The following is an 18,552-nucleotide window of genomic DNA, read 5'->3' as shown; positions in this document are numbered from 1 at the left end:
ATTCTATACTTTACTATTTGATAAAAACCATGAATAAAAAAAAAAAAAAAAAAAAACTGAAAAATAAATGAGTAAAAACTACGTACTTTTATCAGAAGACCTAATCTAAATAAGGAATTAAGCTATTGAATTTGAGTTATAATCTAAGACCTGCTTTAAATGCTTTTGGAATGACATGAGAAATACACAAATGAATGGATAGATACGTAAGTCAGTCACTATAAAAAAATGCATGATAATTAATGGAAACTTAATTCTCCTATGCTTATTTAGGATGTTAAGAACTAGCTTCCCTTAACAATTCTGCAGACATTTCAGTTAATTTGTATAAGACTCATCTTCTCAAAGAAGTAAAACATTTAGGAGTACATGTTAGAATAATAATACCTTTTATTATTTACACGCATCAATGTTTCATATTGTAACATTTACTTTGTGCCTTTTCTAACCAGTTGTTTGCTGAGTCAACTGACTCATGGCGCCCCCGTATGTGTCAGAATAGAACTGTGCTCCATAGGGTTTTCAATGGCTGATTTTTCAGAAGTAGACCGCCAGATCTTTCTTCAGAGGAGCCTCTGGATGGACCTGAACCACCATCTTTCAGTTAGCAGCCAAGCACTTTAACAGTTTGCACCACGGCTCATTTCTAGTCAGTGAGTAATAAATATTCTTGTTGAAATTGTCACATATTTTTCCTAGCTTTTTTCCTTCTGAATTACTCAATATCATAATAAAGCAAAATAAATAAGAAGAATTTTTTCACTTGAATAGTTATAGTAATTAATTTATTGTGTGATTACTAAGAGCAGAAAATAAACTAAATGAACTGTTTATATTAGAAGTGAACTGTAATTAAATTAATTGTATTAAATGTTTCAGTGTCTTTAAACAAAGACACCGACACAGAATACAATTCCTAGCAATTCAAAAATCAGTTTTTAATAAACATGTTCCTAGAACAAAAAAAATTACACATATTAGGGTGACATGCATTTTAAATCCTGATATTGCCTTCCTCAATATCTATCAAAGAATCAGTGTTTATAAAACAAAAATAAAGCTCCTTGTTCTCCTAAATTTGCTGTTATGATGTGATAATCTTTTTCCTCTATTAAGAATGTACGTTTATTCCAAAAAAAGAGTTAAAGGCAGTCCTTTCCTTGAGCTCAAAATACTGGATCATATCAATTATACCACTTAAGATGTGAGTCACTTCTCTCGCATATTTAGAAATAAACTCAGGCTGATTCATTTAGTGTGCCACTGGTTGTCAGGTGGGATTAAATGCATTTGATTTTTAACTTCTGTTTTTAACGATGTCCTCACCACTGTCTCTTTGAAAATTTTTTCTACACGAAAATAATGTACATCAGGTAAAATACAGTAGGTAAACATTTAAATTACGTCATTGTTTTTAAAGCAATAGGGCACCCCACTCCCTTTTTTTTAACTATCTGTTTTGTTGCTAAATCCTTGGGTTTAAAATAAAGCCTTAGAAAAAGATATTTCCATCCTCTGATTAGTCAGAACAAATAGATTTTCCCTCAAAACTGGTTAGAGATAAATATATTTGTACAGTTAATGCTGTTAAAAAAACAACAGGTTAACTTTTTCAAAATAATAAACATTTGGGGGAAGCAAACAAATGCTCCATTCCACAAATACTGACGGAGCAGCTGCCATGTGCAAGGCGCTGTGCCACGTGCTGAGGTGAAGCAGACAGCAAGCACTCAGCCACCATATGCTTAAGACTCTCAGTGGGCAGGTAAGGCAGGCACACAAATACTCACAAAATAAGGTGGGAAGAGACTGAATACCTTCAGCGAGGAAAATCTAAAATACTACAGGAGTTCAAAGAAGGGAAAGCTGTTTCCAGCAAGTGGAGTGGGAAGGGAAAATCAGAGAAGGCTTCATGAAGACAGTGGATCTGAACCAGGCCTTGAAGGAAAGGGAAGATGTGGCCCAGCGCAGACTGGGAGGCGAGTCTGCATGGGTAGTAAGGGGTAGGGCTAAGGCAGCGTTGTAAGGGTAGGGAGCCGGAGCAGTGCTATGTCACAGGAAATTTAAGCATTAGGGTAGGTGAAAGAACAAAACTAGAAATAAGGGAGAAGAAGAACAAGAAATAAGGAGAAGTAGGAAGGCACCAGATAACAACAGACTTTGAAAGTGTAGTCAAGTGGCTCATACCTTATCTGGTAGGCAAATGGTAATCGATGAAAGATTCTCAGCAGGGAAGAGGAGGACCAGACACATGCCCGGAAGATTAATTTAACACCAGTGGGATAAATGCATAGGAAGACAAACTAAAGACGGGAAAACCAATCAGGAGTCTAGTGCACAGTAACGAGAAGAGAAACTAGGCAGTAACAGGGGAAATGGAACGAACAGTATGGATGCAAAAAAAAAAAAAAGTAAATTGTAAACAGCATTTATGAAAAATATGGAACAAAGCCTTACCTGATTCTTCTGTATCTTGTTCATCTATTAAACCTACTGAGACGCCTAAATCCACACATTTCTTGCTATGTGCCTTGGACTTCATGTGTTTTGTCAGATTTCCTTAAGGGAAAAGAATGTTTACTAAGCTTACATAGTATTGTTTTGCTATTGCATTTGTCAACACTTGTAAATTCCATTCCTATTTCAAGCAAAAAAAAAACACAGACTGTAGTTATACAATTCTAATGACTAAAATTCTGACAAAATATTATCTCTGTTATAATAACTTCGTTATTTATTAATAATAATGTATCTTTTAAACCTGCCCCCTTTACTTTGACAATGTCTACTTCTTATGATTTTTATTCTCTATTCCTTATTTATTTCTTAGGACATTTTATGCATACTTAAGTCTCTTACAGGCTGCACTATAAATCTGTAGTTCTGAAGTACGAATTGTCCATTCATTATGTCTGCTGGCTCTCTCTCATAGTAGTACGTTTCCTTGCATGCTTTTTCATTTTTATTGTAAGCTTATCTCTAGTAAGATTGCTTTCCGTGGGAGTTTCAAGTACCCTGGGTTGCAAAAACATCTACATGGGGGCAGTTTTCAATTATTTCTGCCTGGGAGCTTAAGGATTTCAGACCACTGACTCTGGACAAGCATTTTTTTGCATGGCATGTATAGGGCTTTGCTTTTTAGCAGATTAACTTTTTCCCCCATGGCCCAAGGTCACTGGACAGGAGAGCCAGGCTAACTGCAGGCTGACTCCATTCCAGAACAAACATTAAAAATCCAGGCTCTGATTCCCATATGGACTTTTTTTTTTTTTGGAGCACCTGCTCACCAAGCTATCTTTGCATTTCATCTTTATTTCTGGTACCTGGGAATTTACCTTTCTTAACTTTGAGCTTGGTATCTATTAAAAACTATTTCTGGTCGCTGTTATATTAGAAACTATATTTTGGAATAGAGGAAAGAATTTCCTGCACCGATTTCAGTTCACCGTGTTGACTACAATGTCGCTAACAGTATCTCTAAAGGTGTGTTTCCTCTGGCAGCTGGTGCAACAAGCTCTATGAGTATTAGCAGTTAACTGGGAAACAATGGACAAGCTTTCTCCATGTGATCATGAATGCCAGGGAGAGCTCAGATTCTTCTGAGGATGCCAAGCAGCTTGAGTGGATAATACTGACAAGGGCAAGTTATCTTTTGGGAAAATGAATAAACAAAACACTCAGTCAGGTGGGGAATGGGATACTAGTGTTTGAGGATAAGCCTCTAGAAGAGCTAAAAAATCCATCAGTCACTGGTCCAGATTTGGGGCTTACAGTGCTGTAGGACCTTGTAAAACTGCTATATTTGTAAAGCCTCAATGCTATAAAAACACTCTTAGTACAAGGGGATTCTTGTACTAGACAGGACATTCCTGAGTGAGCCAAACGTACAGCATCCTGGAGCGTGGTGCTTATTTAGGAGTTCAAGGGTCAGCTGGGTGCCTGGACCAGATGTCGTCTAAGATCCATCAAACTCTGACTTCTGTGATTCTGGAGGTAACACCTGGCTGAAATGGTTTGGCCATACCTGAAATTTACTTTAAATATACTTAAAAAATAAAAGATGGCAAAATGTTAATAATTATTCAAAGATGATTGGCATACTGTAGTGATGGGATATACATATCTCTAACTTTGTATGCTTCACATTTTTCTATTAAAAATTATAAAAAAGGGCTTGGGCATCTTAATGCGGCTGAAACTTTCATTTGTAAAGTCCCAATGTTTTTGGTATAGTAACAATATTATGAACCAAATTACAAGTTCCACTAATCGTTCTCTTTCAAAATGCTTTGTTCCCTATATAGACAGTTCTAGCAGGTTGCCTTCTAAGAAGTTAATAATGTATACTTGTAAGTAGGCAAATTTGGGAATGTAAGTTTTTAATAAGCATATACTCTCATAACTTGAGTTAGTTCTTATTATTAATGAACCTGCTAAATAATTTAACACAAACAAAAGAATTTTCATTTTAAGTATGCAAAATATGCATATCTTAAAAATGCAAATATCCCCTAGAAACGCTATAAGCTTTATGTACTAATTTAATAGATAAATTTTTAGATAGATTTAATAAACATTTATCTAAATCCTCTGGACAGCATCTGATAGGTTTTGTTTCTAGATTCCTATAGCTACATACAGAGTCTAACTTTCTGTGCTATAAATGGAATGAAATCCTGCAGAGACACAAGCTCACTGAATATTTTCTGCTGACTGACCTTCAAAGCAGAATAGCGGCCAAAAAAATCAATAAAAAATTATTTTAAAAACATAAACTAAGAGGACAAATGATGACATATAGACTCGTAAGCATTACCATCAGAAGCATCAATTTCTAGTACTACACATTATTCTTTTGATAGTATTTTGAAGTCTTTGCATACTATATTTATACAGCATGCTATTATATCAATATTTTCTTCTGTTAATAACTAGACACATTCATAAGAATTAGAGTTGGATTGGCTAGGAAGACAAAGTAAGTCAGGGCAAGGCAAATCTACAGCCTAACCTAAAAACAGGTCCATTATTGTTTAGCCACCTTTAAAAGGTGCCATGGAACCTATTTTAGACATATTCACAAAAAGGAGACTTCCAGAAGGAAGCTGACAACCATCAGGCCAAAAATAGGAAAATAGTGAATTTCTAAGATTTTCTTCACCAGTCTCATTAGCTAAGGTAGTCTGTTTTAAATAAATATTTATCACATAATTCCACATGAATTATCTGACAAAACAAAAAATTTAGCGTAAATTAAGATATGTAGCATACTGGAGAACTGTAATACATGAAAACTGCTAATGCACAATGCACTTCAGGTATTGTTATACTCTGCTGACAATTTAGTAAATATTTATCTAAAATTTTACATGATGCTGTTTTGAGTTATTTCACTGACATGAATACTTGGTGATTCATAATATTTTTCCGTGCAAGAAATCACTGTGGTTTCATTTGGTTTCCCACATTTAGATTTTCCTTCCTTTCTTACCTTTATTTTATGAATAAAAAAACCAAAAACTAAATCCACTGCCACTGAGTCGATTCCAACTCATAAGGACCCTATAGGACAGAGTAGAACCGCCCCACAGGGTTTCCAAGGAGCAGCTGGTGGATTCAAACGGCCAACCTTTTGGTTAGCAGCCAAACGCTTAACCACTGTACCACCAGGACTCCTATTTTATGAATACTATTTTAAAAATACCCTGACTTCTTTTCCTCCATTATACCTTGATCTTCTTGTATTTGGTGTCATTGTTCTGTACTTGGTGATCTTTTATTAGTAATACTGGCATCTTAAAATGTTCCTGGTCTTATCCTGGTCTTAATAAGACAATTCTTAACTGGCTCTAAACCAATCAAAAAGTTAATAAGTTGGGTTAAAAGATCAAAGTTATCCTATCAAAGCCCTCACTAAGAACCAACGAAAGCATTCCAAAATCCACCCTCCATCTCTGGAAGGAGATTCCATATCACAATCAAAGAATGACATAGATTAGTATTCCTCCCAAACCCTTGTGATTTCTTGAAACTTTCTGGAAATAGTCAAGGCTATCTGAAGAAGAACATTTTGTTTTTCCATCATTCTTGTTTCAGGCACTATTAGCATTTAAGGAGAACTAATTTGAAGCTATTCAGTTGTTATACATTGTAACTCATTAAGTGCTAATAAAATCAGTAAAACGTTAAATTACTAGCCAAAAAATGTAATACATTTTGCTAAAAAGTTGACCAATCTTTAAAACAAAAAACTGCAAAGACAACCAATATAACTCTAAAAAAGTAAATGCTAATTCAAAAAGAATAAAAATTTACAAGTTTCTGTCAAAAATGATCAATGAAATACTTTTTTTTACTGATAGTCCTTTCAGACAGATGATTTCATTATTACATCGCTTTGTTTTAGAAGAGATTCTTACTCTTTTAAGGGTGGTATATGAAATTAAAATCCAGGTGACATATTGTTATATTATCATCTATGAACAAGGAACCTAATGGAGAAAGCAAACATTTTCAAGAAGCATAGCTATTATATGGAATAGGAAATTTGTAGAGGGTAAAACTTCCTTAACTAATAAAGGCTTACAAGTTAAATAAAAACATACAAAGAAAACAGAAAGGGCACTAAATATAGTTTTATTGACTAGTTCTGAGTTGTCTTTATAAAATATTAAACAGTAGAAAAATGAGAAAAATTTTGAAGCTGAAATTCAACAGTATTTGGGTAAAAAGATACATCATGGAAAAAAAATGCTACACACGCCTAAAATTAGGTAATAAAACAAAACATGAGTGTCATCATTATAAAAGCTTTACTGTGGTTATGACTTTAAATCTTTCTTCAATCTTTTAGTGCCCAAAGGAATTTATTTGTGATTATGAAATTTTCTTTTTCCTCCTTAGCCCCAAAGTATTTTTGAAAATGTATTCATCATGTTATGCAACTGTCATTTGGGAAGTAAAAAAAAGGCAGTTGCTCCTTTTAAAATTTTACAAATATATTCCAAAGTGCATAATTAAATACCTTCTTCCAAGGGTCTGGAAACATAAAGAAAATGAGACTACAATGTTGACAAGATGTAATTTGTACTAGCCTATGTAAGCTACTGTATCTTTGGTCAAACAATACCCGAAGCTGGGTTTTAGTGCTACCAACCAAGTGTACACAAAGGAGTGGGAGGCAATGTGCGTCTCATACCTTTAGTCTTAAAGGAGAAGTTACAGTAAGTGCAGTGGTAGGGGCGGACATCAGTATGGGTTCGTATGTGTTTCTTTAACATGCTAGGTTTCTTACAACGTATTCCACATTCTTCACAAATGTACTTTCCTCTTCCCCTGCCTCGGACATATACATACTCTTCATTTGACTTATATCTAATTTAAAGAAAAAGATTAAATCGGAGATTTAATAGTGGGAATTGGATACTATGTCTTTGCGAAAATACCCATTAAAATTCAACCTAAAAAATTACATAACTTTAATATTCAAGCAATAAAAATTTTATGCATGTGTAACAGGATATTCTAGCTTTTCAAATCAACACTGAATATTCTAATTGCTAATTCTAATCAAATAACCTTATTCAATGCTATTTTTAAGAATATATATCCCTGTTTCTGTATTATTGGTTTAAAAGTTTGCTTTATTACTAAATTACAATACAACTATCAGTACTGAAACATTTCTGAGCCTCACTGTAGCTAAAATTGGCATAAACGATTTGTTTTTCTCATAACAAAATACACAAAGACGGGAAACAGGCAAAGAATTCACCTCTCTCAAAATAGATCTTCCAAGTCATTCCTTACTGTCAACTGCTGTGGAACTCAAGCTTAACTCTGAAAACGTAGTTCTTGTTCTTAGTTGCTTCCAGGGCCCTACAGCTTTTCTAAATTGTCATTATTTTCTCCATTTAAATGAAATTCTTCAACATAATGCTAACAGATATTTTGCCATGTTGTTGTTGTTAGGTGTCGTCGAGTCAATTCCGACTCATAGCGACCCTACAGGACGGAGTAGAACTGCCCCACAGGGTTTCCAGGCTGTCATCTGTACAGAAGCTGATCACCAGGTCTTCTCCCATGGAGCAGCTGGGCAGGTTCCAACTGCCAACCTTTCCGTTAGCAGCCGAGCGCCTTAACCACTGCGCCACCAGGGCTCCTTATTTTGCCATGGAAATTCTGTTCATAAGCTGAGAAACTTCGTGACATTTATATAAAATTGGCACTGATAAGTCTTCATTTACACAAAAGCAAATGTACATTTAAAAAGTAAGTTTAAATGTACATTTAAGAAGTAAAATGTGTACTTGCCCTCCATCAAATATTTTAATTCTTCTTGGTTCACTTTTGGTTAAGGAATTTTCTTTATCTTGTTCACTGTTAATTTCAGAGGCATCTTTATTGCTGAATTCACCTACTGTGGACTTTTGATTACCTAATGCTCTCTGAAAGGAAAAAAAACAACAGAGAAACTAATTTAATAAAACTGAAAACACAAACATGCTAATGTTTCGCTGGAAATTAAAACAAGGCAGAGCGCCGGGTATACAATTACTTATTGAAATGCATTTCAAAGAAGTAACAGGTTTAACAATTATTTGCTTTATCTTCTTTCTCCCTTTGATACATCTATCTAAACCAAACCATGGCGAACTGATAAATCCTATGCCATTTTAAAATCCACCATATCCCACCGCCTCCCCCAAAGAAAGGCTTCACAACCTCCCCGCTTTGGTAACCCGTACAGTGTAATAGGAACTTTTTACAGCAACTAAGGATTCTTTCTTCTATCTCACCAATCACTCACACTGCTGTTTCTTACAGGGTTTATTCTTTAGAGACAGAAGAGAGTGAGCTACCGCTTTTGGTAAAATGAAGTTTCATACTCCTAAGGAACATGACTAAATCTCCTTCTACTTAAGAATACTGTAAAGTTTAATCAGAAGCCCCATTTCCCACTGTTTTATCTCCCTCCCTCATTTTAAACCATAATTATGGTTTCTGTCTATATTTTCTCCAAAAAACACGAACAAAACCCGATGCCATTGAGTTGACTCTGACTCACTGGAGACCCCATGTGGACCAGAGCAGAACTGCGCTCCACAGGGTTTTCAAGGCCGTGCCCTTTCAGAAGCAGATCAGCCAGGCCTATCTTCTGAGGTGCCTCCAGGTGGACTTGAACCTCCAACCTTTGGGTTAGCAGTTGAGCCCTTAACTATTTATACCACCCAGGGGCTCCTATCTTCTCAAAAGTTTCCATATACTGATTAACTCTGAGATTCAGGTCAAGTCAAAACCTGACTTCTGACCTGGTAATTAAATCTCTGGAAAAAGGTAATGAACATCACAATGATAAATACAACATGCTTTCCCTATAGAAACAGTAGAATACCACCTTACAATTTTATACAATCACACAGTTTCCCATGTATTTTCTCATTCATCATTCCATTTAATTCTCATAAGTGGATTATTCTGCAATGAGGAAGGACACTCCCAGGGTTAAATTATTTGCCAAAAGGCAAAAGTCAACAGCAAAGGCTCAAACTCAAGTCCTCTGTCGAGTTCAACACAAGACAAAACTTTCCTGACCAAGGGCTTCTTTTATACAAAGCTCCTTTTAAAAAAAAGTCCATTGCCAAATAGACAGCTATCTTATTCAGAAGACTTAACAGCATAGTAAGTGATGAGAGACTGTCTGCATTATAGGGGGAGGGACTATGTTGTCTAGAGAAAGGACCCTGGGAGCCCAGTCCTTACAAAGACAGGAATAAAGACAAGTTGGCTGGCCCTCGTTCCTCAGAAAGGTGGTATGAAGGAGTGATAACACTGATGCCTATACAACCTTTTCCTGGTAAATCAGTTCTTCCAACATTCTGGAATATATGAACACACCTTTCCATGACTTTATCCCTTTAACAACAATAACCCTCCTTTTCACCTTCTTCTCAATATTAAATTTCTGTCTATTTTTTGTTCATTTTCTTACCATCCAATTTCCTTGGTAGCTTCCTGTTATCTGGCTTCTATTCAGCAAAGTTCCTAGTGAGCTAAATGCTAAAATCATTAACATTTCCTTGGTTTTTATATGCTTGACCACTCTATGGCATTATATGGTATTGATGACTTATTTCTCTTAGAAACATTTATGAGCATCTACATCTTTATTTCCATTTGAACCATAGACAGGTACATTAACATTTGGGGTCAGGGTAAAAGTCAACCCCGTACTCAATCCTCCAGAGCCACTTACCCACAGACTCAAGCCTCCAGAAATATCAACCTGTTGCCATCAAGTCGATTCCGATTCCTGGAGACCCCATGTGTGTCAGAGTAGAACTGTGCTCCATAGGGTTTTCAATGGCTGATGTTCTGGAAGTAGATCACCAGTAGGCCTTTCTTCTGAGGTACCTTTGGATGGACTCGAACCTCCAACCTTTCAGTTAGCAGCCGAGCATGTTAAGCATTTGCACCACCCAGGGACTCCTCAGTGTTACTGGAGCAGCTCAGTCCGGAGACTCCGGTTGGTCCTCATCTTTATTGGACCTCTCCTTTCTTGATTCCCACGATACCACTCTCTCCTGCTTCTCCTCCTTTCTCTATCAATAACTGCTTTCAGTTCCCTGGGTGGATTTTCCGCCTCCATTCAAGTTTTTAAATATTAGTGGTCCCCTGGGATTGTTTATAGCCCTCTTCTCTTCTGCTCCTTTCCGCTCTCCCTGAGAAACCTCAGGAATTACACTTATGCATCGAAGAATCTTTACTTCAAACTTTCCTCCTGGGCTTTCTCCTGGGATCCACATCTAGCTATGCATTTCCAGATACTTCTACCAAAGCACTCGGTACTTTAGAAGAACTACTTTTCACAGGCACTTTAGGAATATACATGAAACTTGGCTAAAATACTCACAAAATACTCATAATCAGGTTCCATCTTCCAAGATTCTGACTTAGTAGATTGAATTCTAGGCATTAAAAAAATAAGGTTCACAGATGGTTTGGATGCACTGCTTCACTGAGAAAGTATCAATCGTTTTCCACAGCCAAACTCATGCTTTAGTCTTTACCTACCAACCAACTTCAAACTATGTTACTGTTTCAAATGTCAACACTCTCTAGCCATATGGGACTCTTATAAATTCTTTTAACGAATCAAGTTCTTTCTCGCTTGCATGCTATTCAACAAAGTTTCTCATATTTGTTTGCCTGAAACATCCCTAGTTAATTTTTTTAAAGACCCAGCTAAAGTATCACCTCCTTTAGAATATCTTCCCTGTATTCATACTTCCACAACCTATCAGCAGTGTTAGCGACTTGTTTTAGAAGTTGTACTCCAACTTCTACTATAATACTGACACTTTTATTTTTTTACTGAAAGGTATATACGTTTATAAACCTGTATTACATGCTTGTGAACCTGTAGAAGTCAAGGACTTAATCTGTAATTCCAAATGCCCAGAATCCAACATGATATCCTTATGTACTTTATTTTTAATTGCTTAAATGATTTCCCCCCACTGTATAAAGCCAACAACTCTAACGAGACTGAGTTCACAAACTACACAAAATTAAGTTTCATGACCTTAAACTACTTTATAAGCCTTGTACAAATCAACTTAGTTATAAAGTGTATGAAAAAAACAAAAAACAAAAAACCAAACCAATTGCTGTTGAGTCAATTCCCACTCATAAGACCCTATAGAACAGAGAAGAACTGCCCCATAGGGTCTCCAAGGAGCGGATGGTGCATTCGAACCGTCGGCTTTTGGTTAGCACTGAGCTCTTAACCACTCCATGAAGCGTATGAGTTGGCTGTGTTGTGAACCTTCCCATAAGTACTGAGATGACTCTCAGAACTATCTTGGAAGAGAGCTGGGATTAGCATGGGAAGGGAGAGAGTGGGAAGGTCTCAACTGGGTCAGGTGATGGTCAAGGATGAGAGTGTCATTATGATGAATGACTCTCCACTTATATCTCAAAATGAAATATACCAATCTTTGATTATTCATACCTCTCTCTCCCTGTATTATCATGGTAAAGCGTAAATATAATCTCCTCTCATTTAACAATAACAAAAAAACCTTAGTGTAAGACAAAGAGCCAAGTAAAATCATGATTATCTGTACCATTAAGTAAAGACTTGAATATTCAGCTGAGAAAAAAAGAAAAAAGTGCTCGAGGCAAGCTATTAATTCCAAAACATTTCAAGACAGAATCACTGAAAGGACTCCAGGTAACCCTCATCGGTGCAGCTCCTGGGGTAAACATATCATTCTTTCTCTCAAATAACTACACACACCAAGCAGAGTTACCATTCAAAACTAAAATACATATTTCCAATTAAAATATTTAAAAGGTATCAAGATATTTTAAAACTAATTTGCACAAACTATATCTGAAGATAGATTATATTTTTAGTACCTTGCTCAAGTTGCTTTTCCACTTGCTTGAGTAGACCAATAGATCTAATTTGGAATGAGTTGCTAGTGCTTGACAATATAGTGACTTTCCAGTCTTCTGTTTTGAATTAAGGAGAGAAAGAGCAACTTTTGTAGGTAAACCAAGTGGATTTGGATTACTGGCGCTCACTGTCCAATCAGTATATGCTGAAGTTTTCTGGTCGTTCTGAGGCAAATGCAATGACTTTTGTCTTAGTAGGTAACACCATGTAAAGCTGGTTGTGGTCTTCAGACTGGGAAAGGACCGCTGCTGTGTGTCTCCGGTATTAAACACTGAAAGAGTGCTGGCTGATTTCATTTCTTGTGTGTTGCCCCCTTGATTCTTAACCGTTGATGGAGACTTCCCTTCTCGGTTATTGTCTATACTTTTCAAAGGCAAAAGGTGAATATTTTCTGAAGGGACAGGTGAACTTCTAACTGTAAGACTTAGTGATGTGGAGGGCTTGATGTTGTCAAATTCCTGCAATTCATTTATAGGTTCTATGACTCCAGAGTCAGGGTGGCCTGATGAAGAACTACCAGTTGGTAAAACATCAGTCAAATTGATAGCCTCCCTACTAGTCTCAGCTTGGGGGAGAACATCCTGCTCCAGTATCACACCTTCAGTGGGCTCTGCAGTACAAACCTGCCTCACTAAGACAGGTTTCTTCTGTTTAACTTCATTAGCTCTGGAACTCAGTGGTTCCAATGGTCCAATATCTGTCGTGCAAACAGCTCCATTTTCATCTTTAGCCCGCTTCTGGTGCTTTTCCATGGCAATGTCTAAACTGTTTGCTGGGGAAAGCATCCTTTTACTTGAAGTCGAAGATTCTTGTTGGGGGGAAAGTCTACCAACAGACATTTTCTGAGTTATAGGCAAGGATTCCAACAGAGAAGACTTCTGGCACAGCTCTGAAAAAACATGTTCACCAACAAGTTCCTTCTCTGGGTTTGGCAAAGCGTTCTGGTGATCTTTTTGAGATTTTGGCAAGGAATTTTGTTCTTCGCTGATTGGCACTATAGTATTATTAGCCTGGCAAATTGGTTGATTTGATAGATCCTGGGTCACTAGAATCTGTGGCAAGGATGTGACTGTAGAGAAACAATAGGCTGGGATGTTACTCTGAAGACGCACGGGCACCATGAAGGATGACGACACCTTCTGTACCTGACCACCGAGGGTCCCGAGCTTTGGTGGTGGCAGAGCACATGAATCGGACACATTATCTACCACTTTGGTTGGTAACGCTAAGGATGTCATGCAATGGCCTGCACCAGCTGGATCTGAAAGAACCTGATTTGGCAAAGAATGTGCAGGATTAGAAGAGTAAGTCTGGCTTGAGGTTAAAACCTGAAACTGCAGTTGGTACTTGGGAGCGAAGCAATCCTCGCTTTTGGAAGACGCACACAAGGCGGGACTCGTGTCTGGTTTGTCAGCCCGTGCAGCCACTTTCAGAGACATCTGTGCATTTTGGTGGTTAGAAGGTGCATGGGTTTGATTTAACAAATTAAGACCAAAAAGCTGTTGGACAGGAAAGACGTTAGTGGAGTTGGACTTTGAAGTGTCTGTTCGCAGGTCCTTAACTTGGGTCTGGGGATGCAAAGCGTTTGTAGGAAACTCAACTAATGATGTATTAGTGATCTGAGGTCCCTGAAATGGCACTGGGTTCATGCCCGGAGGAGCAATAGTTTGGAAAGACGATGGGGTCACAGGAAGCACATGACTATCTGGAGCTATATTTAAAGATATCTGCCGTATCAATGGGCCTCTTCTTCTCTCCAAGAGGGGCACGTGCCCAGTAACTCCCATGCCAGAGGGTGGCATCGCCTGGGATGGAGTTATGCTTCCACAGTCAAATGATTTGCTTCGGACATCAGAGACCTCCATGGATGTCTGCATGCAATTAATCTGTTCTGAGGCAGCCCGTCTCATTTCCCGGTGAGCTCCCGGAACGTGAAGCATATTTGAGCCAGGTGGAATTACCAGAAACTCTGCTTTGTTTAGGAAATCGATTTTGGGGGAAGACTCCGTTTTAGAAATGTCATCTATGTCTAGCGAAACTGAGAAACTTGAGGTATGTGATAAACTACTCTCTCTACTTAGACTCCTGGACAGAGTGGAATCAAAACTCGACTCTGTTGAGGAATGCTCCATCTCGGCCAGCCGAAGTCTTTTCTTTTTTGGTGGCAGTTTCTCTGTCGGCAATTTTGACAAGGTTTCACTACGCTGAGGCCAACTGAACTTTTCTGATTTTTCTTGATCATGGCCTTGGGCTTCGGGTTCTCGATCTGGCTCTTCTGTGACCAGGATTTCTGGGACTTGGATATTGTGCTGTCGCGTAAGTCTGGAGGGCTGTCCCAACACATTTCTTTCACTTGAAATCTTTCTGGAACTTTCTAGAAGTTCTCCTCTAAGAGTGTCTGATAACACAGGCTGGTGAGGATGAGAGGCGTTCAGAGAAGGGTGGCCTTCCTCTTGAAAAATCCCCACTGCTTTCAGAGACCCAGGCTTCACTGTCCTACTCAGCTCCTGGAAGGAAACGGGAGAACCTCTTTCAAAAGACTCAAGCTTGTCAAATGAACTGGGTCTGCTCAGTGAATTTGTATGCTGTATGACGGAGATTCCAGCTCCATGCCTTTTCAGCTCTGTCTTTTCCTGGGCAGCTGAACTTATCTGTTGCTCCACCATGGTAGCCGGCTTTGGATCAGTGGTCTGGTCGGATCCCCTGGCAACAAGCAGAATTTGTGAGCTTTGCAACTGGATATTTTTCTGCTGGTGGTCACTTGGTATAGCGACACTATGTTTGGACAAGCTGGAAGGAGAGCCCAGAGTATTCTGAAGCTGAAGACCTTCAGAGCTTTTTGGAGAGGCTCCACTTTCATTTTGCTGAAGCTCATCATCATCACCAACACTTTTCATTTTCCTCCTTTTTCTTATTTGGGGCGTCTGTTCCCAGACACCTGTGGAAGCAGCTACTCTGTAGTGCAGAATCTGAGGCTGTGTGCTGCTGGGCACAGGGCTGTGTTCTGGCTCTCTTACGGCTACTTTTGTTTTGGGTCCATGTAACTCTGAGCAGTAAAATTTCTTATGGTTTTCGAAATTTTCCAGTTTTCGATACCTGTTTCTACAGGTTTCACACTCAAACATTGTCCCTCGCCCTTGGTGAGATTTCTTTTTCTCTAAATTTGATGCTTGTGCCAGTGACTTGTTCCTTGCTGACACAGTTTCACTAGAGGCATTACATCCTTGATAGCTTTCATCCACGGACTGCCCAGTACCCAGAGAAACATGATTTTCATTTGTTGAAGAGTCTTCTATTGCTGCTTGTCTGACAAGTGTACGGGGATGTCCACACTGGGGCACAGAAGTGTTGGGTCCCGATACAAAGACATCATCATAGAAAGAGCCAATTTTGTCATCAAATGACTGACTTCCTCTTAGTGGATGAGGGGGAGGTATTATATTTGCAGGTACTGCCGAATAACCTGTGGTAGGCATAGAATTACTTCTAGTAATAGGTAAACAGTCAAGAGAAGGTACAGACAGAAGGAAAACTTGTTTCGATTTCTCAGTCGGGGTGAAAGGGGACTTTGGTATATCCGAGCTTGAGCTTGTTCTCCGTCCCATTGGTTTTAAATCAAACTGGAAAGAATCTTTAAATATGTATGACTTGGGGGAATCGATACTTCCTCGTCTTGAGAGAGACGTTCTCCGTGGCTTTACACTATCCAGTTGCTTATCATCAACCAGGGCTTCATTGTCTGAGATAAGCTTTGATATCCGTTCTTCAAGGGTTTTTGTTGCCAGAGGTGGGCGCATCTGGCCTGGTAGAAGCAATGCTTTTTCACCTGTCAGTAAAGCAGAAGGAGCTAGTGTACTGATACGAGATGCACAGGCTCTGCTATTCTTATTCGAGTCTTGTTCAGTGGTGGCTAAGGTTCTGGCGAAGGGAGTTGGTGGACTCACTGTTTGCTCGGCACTTTCAGAACGTGAGAAGTAACCAGAGTCTGTACTTCCTAGACTTCGAGGACTCACAAGAAGTTTTCCTTGTTGCTCCTGGGAGTAATCAGTAGCCTGCTGCCTTTGCAGCTGGGCATGTACTGTTCCTACATGAGGTTCTTGCTTCCCTTCTGAGTGTCCCACGTCCCTCTTCTGAGGGGACTTCTCATCTGTCTCCCGGGAGGACACACATGCTGAATTTGACAGGACCTTTGTCACTGGGAGGTCCCTCCGCTTCTGTGCACTGAGTTCAGGGAGGGACTCCGTCACCTCTGGACTGTCAGTTCTTAAAGGAGACACACTGACAGGATGGACCACCACTTTTGGCAGCTCAGTCACAGTTTGTGATTCGGAAGATTTTTCCTGTCGTGAAAAGTCACCTACCCCATAATCTGGATTGCTGGGAATGGAACTTGATTTTGATGCGGTTTCAGAATTGGATACCATCTTCGTTATTTGGACAGACGGCAGTTCCACGGGGCCTGGGTCATTGTGTCTTTCATCAGTGCCTTCATCATCACTCTCCCCACTGTCTTCTATGTCTGAGTGGACGCTAAGTGCTTTGGGGGACTCGTGTGATAAGAACAAACCACCCGAATCTGGTTGCAAGACGAGCCCCAGTTTGATAGTGTGCGCGTGGGATTTTTTGTGCTTATACAGGTTACTTTTAGTCTTAAATGAAAATCCACAAGTCACACAAGGATAGGGGCGCTCTCCCGTGTGGGAGCGGATGTGCTTTAAAAGCACGCTAGGCTTTGCGCAAGCCCTATTGCAATACTCACAAATATATTTGCCTTGCTTTTTTGGCTTCTGATCTTTCAGAAGAAGATTGCACATTTGTTCTACACTGTGATTAAGAACAGAGGCAATGGGAGTTGAATTATAAATTGGCGTGGAAGGGGACTGTGTGGAATTTGTTGGACTTATTGACATAGGTGGAGCAGAATCCATTTGCTGGTTTTGAGGAATAACCTGAGTTCTACTGGAAGGTGAAGTGAGACTTATCGATGATGGAACTGCTATATTATAAACTTGTTCAAGTTTGGCGTTCTCTGGAGTTTGCAGATTTGTCAACGATCTTGTGAAACCTGGACACCCTGGAAGCTGCTGATTGGGTTGGGCAGATGCAGAAACAAAGTGTTCGTGTGGGTTATAGGGATGAGAAACTGATGGCACCGCTGCTTGCTCGTTCTTCTGAGCGGCAGACGCATGCACTGCGTATGAGGTACACAGAGAGGACTGTGATTCGGTGACAAACTCCTGGGAAGTCTGACTCGGGGCATCTGTTGGACTATTTTTTAATTTAGTGGGTGAGCGTACAGTTTTATTTGGTCTCAGTTTTTCTACCTTAATTGCACAAGATGAGCCCTTTTGTGACAAGGTGCTCAGTTCTGGCTCCATTGCTTTCAGTAAGACATCGAATGCGGTATTTGTATAGGAGGAGGAAGTAGTACTACAATTAGAAGAGATACATTCACTACTGTCAGTCCTGCTTTTACTTGACAAAGAACTAGAGTCACATTTTCCATCCAGGAAGTTTAACTTGGTGGGAGCGGTGCCTTCTGACCTCCAACTGTGCAGTTCAGACGGCTGTTGCACAAACAAGGGATTCTTTGGGGAGACGGATTCTTCAGATTTAGCGGCTTCGGCAATTACCCCAGGTGCTTCTCCATTTTGTTTAGTAAATTGCTTCCCATTTTTTATAGGAATATGGTTCTGTTTCTTGTGGGACTCGGAAGCATTCTGAAGAACTGTGAAAGATGATTCTTCTATGTTTTGTTTATGTTTTGCCTGAAGAGGATTTCTCAGTGGGGATTTTGGTATTTTTTTCAGGTGATTCTCAGTTACAATCTTTTTCCGTTTCACACCTTTAAGTGATTCTGAAGTTCCTTTAATGCCAGCCTCTAAGATTTCTGTTAACAAAAGAAAGAGAAAGAAAATTTATTGGCAAAATTGCGTATACACCAAATACAATTTTTGAAAAACTAAGATTACTATCATGAGGGTATTACGACAATTGAAGAAGGTAGTTTAAGAAAAGTCTATTTTCATTAAACTGTGTTCTACCATTCTGGCAATCTTAAGAAAGTTGCTAACCAAAATCTATGGACA

General features: G+C 38.9%; 1 protein-coding gene across 1 annotated transcript in view; it reads right to left on the bottom strand.

Annotated features, from left to right (window-relative positions):
* Positions 1 to 18,552, bottom strand: part of HIVEP1 (HIVEP zinc finger 1) — a 165,872-nt gene that overhangs the window by 41,382 nt on the left and 105,938 nt on the right. Inside the window, exons 4-7 of the mRNA XM_023737445.1 lie at positions 12,424 to 18,353; positions 8,314 to 8,447; positions 7,199 to 7,374; positions 2,458 to 2,559 (exon numbers count right to left, since the gene is read on the bottom strand). Coding sequence (XP_023593213.1) covers positions 2,458 to 2,559; positions 7,199 to 7,374; positions 8,314 to 8,447; positions 12,424 to 18,353 — 6,342 coding nt within the window. The remainder of the gene's footprint in view (positions 1 to 2,457; positions 2,560 to 7,198; positions 7,375 to 8,313; positions 8,448 to 12,423; positions 18,354 to 18,552) is intronic.

The sequence above is a fragment of the Trichechus manatus genome, unplaced genomic scaffold (assembly GCF_000243295.1).
Source record: "Trichechus manatus latirostris isolate Lorelei unplaced genomic scaffold, TriManLat1.0 scaffold00103, whole genome shotgun sequence".
Classification (NCBI taxonomy): domain Eukaryota; kingdom Metazoa; phylum Chordata; class Mammalia; order Sirenia; family Trichechidae; genus Trichechus; species Trichechus manatus.
Note: the sequence above shows the minus strand (reverse complement) of the source record. Positions and strands in the feature narration are given on the sequence as shown.